Raw genomic sequence first — 4,196 nt, forward strand, 5'->3', positions numbered from 1 at the left:
CCCCCCCACCCCCCCATCCTACCCACCTTGCTGGTCTTGTCCCAGTGTACGCGGGGCACCACAACATAGCTGAAGTGCTGCAGGTCCTTTGCACAGCGCTCCGCGTTGCGGCCTTCATTCTCAAAGTCCAGCTCCTGTGCCAACGTCCCCTTCAGGTCCTAGGGGCCACAGGGGTGTCAGGCTAGTGTGGACAGCCCTCCACTGGCCAAAGTCTGCACAGCCTGGCCACGGCACCTGGAGGACCCAGCTGAAGCCAAAGCTGGGGTGCATGATCTCCACAATGCGCAGCAACAACTCCAGCGTGTAGATGTCGCCATCAAAGCGGTCCCGCAGGTCGAGGTACTGCACCTGGACAGACAGGCAGGTGGTGTCGGGCCTGGTGTCCCCAACGCTGTCCTCCCTGCTGCCCCAGTCTTGAGGCCCTGCCCCCGCACCTTCACGGCCACAGCAGTGCCGTCCTGCAGTCGGGCCTTGTGCACCTGGGCCAGGCTTGCTGCCGCCAATGGGTGGTAGTCAAATTCCCGGAAGACCTTGTGGGCGGGCGCCTGGAAATCCTCAAGGAACAGCTCATCCACCTGCCAGGGCACCTGGGTAAGGCCTACCCACCCCACCTGCTGGCCGGACTACCCACTCATCCTGCCACTGCACACCTCCGGCCCTCCCCTGCCTGCCTGCCTGCCCAGCTCTGCCCTGGCCCCTCCAGCCCGTGTTCCCCTGCTGCTCACCTCCTGCAAGCCCTGTGGGAGGGCCCGGTCCTCCAGCACACGGAGGGTCTTGATGTATTCAGCAGGCAGCAGGTGGTTGAAGGAGCATAGCCCCTGGCCCAGCTTGATGTAGAGGCCCCCGTTTCTGATGGCCCCGGCCACCAGGGCATCAGCTGCCCGCTGGTGACATGCAGACATCACCTCCAGGTACCTCGGGCTGTTCTGACCACAGGCATGGGGAAGGTCTGGGGTGGGGTCGGTGGGCCACCTCTCAGCCAGGGCCACCACCACCACGCCCCATGAACAGGGCAGAAGAGGGGCGCTCGGGCACAAACCTCATCCACACCCTGCAGGAGGATGTTACTGCACCACCAGTAGTCCAGGGAGATCTGCAGGCCGATGTACAGGGACCTGGGGACAGAGGCCACTCAGGCAGTGCCTCCAGGCTCTGGCCTCCAGCAACCCACCTGCCCACCCAGCCAGGCCAGCAAGGCGGGGTGCAGAGGGGTCTGAGGACCAGGGTGATGCACAGGATCCTGCTGTCCATGCCACCTTCCCGCCCACTGGACTGGCCCCCGGCACAGAGGAGGGAAGGGATTCTAGGAACTAGGGGCATTGGGCAGGGCAGACCTGAGGACTCTGAGGGAGGTGTGCCGAGCAGGTCGGGCTCCAGGGACCAAGAGACGCGTGGGGAAGGCAGCTAGGAGGGAGTGTCCCTGGCCAAACTTTGGCTGGGGGGGCTGGGTCAGCGAGAAGACATCAATGGGCGTGGCCAACCTTGGTTGCCTGGAGTACACTGGGGTCCCCACAGAAAACTGGGCAGGAAGTGGGAGGACCTTTGTTGTCCCTAACACGCAGGCTGAGCTCGAGGGACCTGCTTGGGGGCGTGGGACACGCCTGCCTGTCACCTGTTCTTGTGGGTCAGCTTGGATTTTAGAAGTTGTCTCTGCCATATGCATGCACACTTGGGCACCAGCCATATGGCCCTTGGAGCCCAGCAGCAGCGGTCACTGTGTGTCCATGCTTCCTGGGAGAGCTGGGCTCCCAGGGGGCTCATCTGATAGGTGCCACCTGACCTGGGTGAGCACCCTGGTGTGCATGAGAGGCCGAGTGTGCTCTGAATAATAAGCCTTGTCAGTGAGAGGTAAGACAACACCAAGGCACCGTTCCAGCTCGGAGTTAGCACCTACGTGTGACCCTGGACTGAACTCGGATCTGCGGGTCAGCCGGGCAGCACATCCCCTTTGTGCTTCTGCAGAGACGGACCTGTGGCAGCTCATCACGTGGACCAGAGGCAAAGAACTGTGCTGCTCGAAAAACTTGGCTGGATGTTTGAAATCACCCCCGAAGGGAAAAGAACAGCCAAGCTTTTGGATGAGACGAGCAGGGCCAGCAAGCGGCCAGGCCAACGCTGCAGAGTGCTGTCATGGCCCCTCCACGCCGACCCATCTGGAACTCCTCCCCGGGCCCCCCCACCTGGCACCTCCTTGGACTCCTGCTTGCTTGTCACTGCCCCCAGGGTCCCGGCCACTCAAGCTGAGAGCTTCCTGCCCTCCCGTCCAGTTCAATCCATCAGGTGGAGGCCAGGAGCCAGCACGCCTGGAGTTGTCACCCAGGCAGGCCTGGGCAGTAGAGTCTTCCCCTCTGGTGCCTGTGCCCCCTGGCCCAGTCAGCCAGGTGGGGGACCAAGACAACCCCAGGGTTTCCCAGACAGAGGATCCCTCCCAGGACCTCCTAACAGGAGCGGCATGTCCGCTGGCAAACCCAAGGACCACTCTTGGGAAGGCAGGCCCAGCCACTGTGCCTGAAGCTCATGGACAAGGGCTGGTGCAAGGCACCTCAGGCTGTGAGGGCATGGCAGTGCCAGCGATCCAGCTTCACGCAAGCTAGAGAAGAAAGGGCCATGGGAAAGCCAACCAAGGCCAGTAGTCACACAGCTGAGGAGGGAGGGGACCCCAGGCCTCTACCTGGATGCCTATGCTGTTTGAGCAAGGATGGCAGAGGTATGGGAAGGAGAAGAGGCAGGCATCTGCCCCAAGCCACATGCAGCCACTCCTGAGCTGACCACAAACCACCTGGCCAGCAGGCCTGTCACATCACAGCTGGCCCACAACCACCGACCTGCTGAAGCGCCCGACACCTTCCATCACGAGCCGCATCCTCCGTTTCTCCTGCGTCTCAGCCATGAGGTAGTGGGCACCAAGGAGCAGGGGCACGGCCACCACTGTGGCAGCTGTCGCCTTCTTCCACAGAGGCATGGGGTGCCTAGAGCTGGAGGGGAGAGGAGCCCAGGCCCTGGTCATGCCTCAACTGTCCCACCTCCTGCTCCTGCAAGGCCAGCCTCCCCCTGAAGTTGAAGATGCGCACACGGCATGTGAGGCCCCGGTCGTCTCTACACTCAGCCAGATGGGGAGCCCGTACCTTGTAGGCGAGACCCTCATGTTCCTCCTGAAGAACAAGGCAGGTGGTGGCCAGGGTATCCTGCTCGGCAGCAAGGCAGAGTGAAAGGGGCACAGCTGACACTACGAGAGAGCAGGCGACAGGTCAGGGTGGTGGCTACACAGTCAGCACCCACATCCCATGGCCATGTGGCACTCCAGGGAGTGTGTGGGCCTCTAGACTCATACAGGCTGGACCCCATATTGAAGAGACCACCTGCTAGGAGCAAGGATCATCTGACCGGAGGAAAGGCGGAAGCCAGCTCGGCCACAGCTTCTGGGCTGCACCCTGTGAATGGTGGGCTACTTCCAGCCCACTGAAAGATGCCTTCAAGTAGTCCCCAGCTCTGGCCTCCAACCAGTGCCAGCCCACCACCCACCATACTGCTGAGGTGCCCAGGCCCACGATGTCCTGTAACCATTCAAATGACCAGGGGAGGCCGCCTGGCACTAGGGCAAAGACCAGACAGGAGAGGTCACCAGAGAAGGGTCAACATCAGACCAACAGGTGAGGGTGACCGTGGGTGAGGAGTAGGGTACAGAACCCCAGCTACTGCTGGTGGGGTTGCAGAATGAGCCCCCTGCTTGCAAGCAGTGTGGCAGTTGTTCAGAGCCAAAGCAGGGCGGCCCCACGCCACAGCCCTCCCTTCAGCTCCCTGCCAGGAGTTGTGAAAGCAGAGACGTGCACCTTGGGGCTCCACCTGCATTCCTCCCAGTTGGGACCACCACATGCCTGGCACCAGGTGGCACAGCAGAGCTAGCAGTGGCCATGGCGCAGCCGATAGGAGGAAGGGCATCGGGTGGGGACACAGGCCACGGTGGATGGAGCCCGAAGCCACAAGGCTGTCAGAAGCAAGCCAGCCACCAAAGGCCAGATACTGTCCCGCCTCCTTAATAGAAAAAGATAAGGACAGGCCACCATATGTTAGTGGCGACGGGAGGTGTGTGAGACAACCACCACTAAAGGAGTGCCAAGTGTCCACTCAGTGGATGAAGGAATCACACTATGTCAGTTGTACACTGTAGGATGCTGACTTAGCCAATGCAGAGTTGG

The 4,196-nt window shown here is 61.7% G+C and overlaps 1 protein-coding gene across 1 annotated transcript in view; it reads right to left on the reverse strand.

Annotated features, from left to right (window-relative positions):
- ADCK5 (aarF domain containing kinase 5) overlaps positions 1-4,196 on the reverse strand; it is a 6,274-nt gene that overhangs the window by 1,683 nt on the left and 395 nt on the right. The window contains exons 2-8 of the mRNA XM_045286703.1: positions 3,126-3,226; positions 2,826-2,975; positions 1,040-1,115; positions 726-926; positions 435-575; positions 235-348; positions 10-158 (exon numbers count right to left, since the gene is read on the reverse strand). Of these exons, the coding sequence (XP_045142638.1) occupies positions 10-158; positions 235-348; positions 435-575; positions 726-926; positions 1,040-1,115; positions 2,826-2,975; positions 3,126-3,226 (932 nt within the window). The remainder of the gene's footprint in view (positions 1-9; positions 159-234; positions 349-434; positions 576-725; positions 927-1,039; positions 1,116-2,825; positions 2,976-3,125; positions 3,227-4,196) is intronic.

The sequence above is a fragment of the Echinops telfairi genome, unplaced genomic scaffold (assembly GCF_000313985.2).
Source record: "Echinops telfairi isolate 266 unplaced genomic scaffold, ASM31398v2 ScPeMD7_1;HRSCAF=3_0, whole genome shotgun sequence".
NCBI lineage: Eukaryota > Metazoa > Chordata > Mammalia > Afrosoricida > Tenrecidae > Echinops > Echinops telfairi.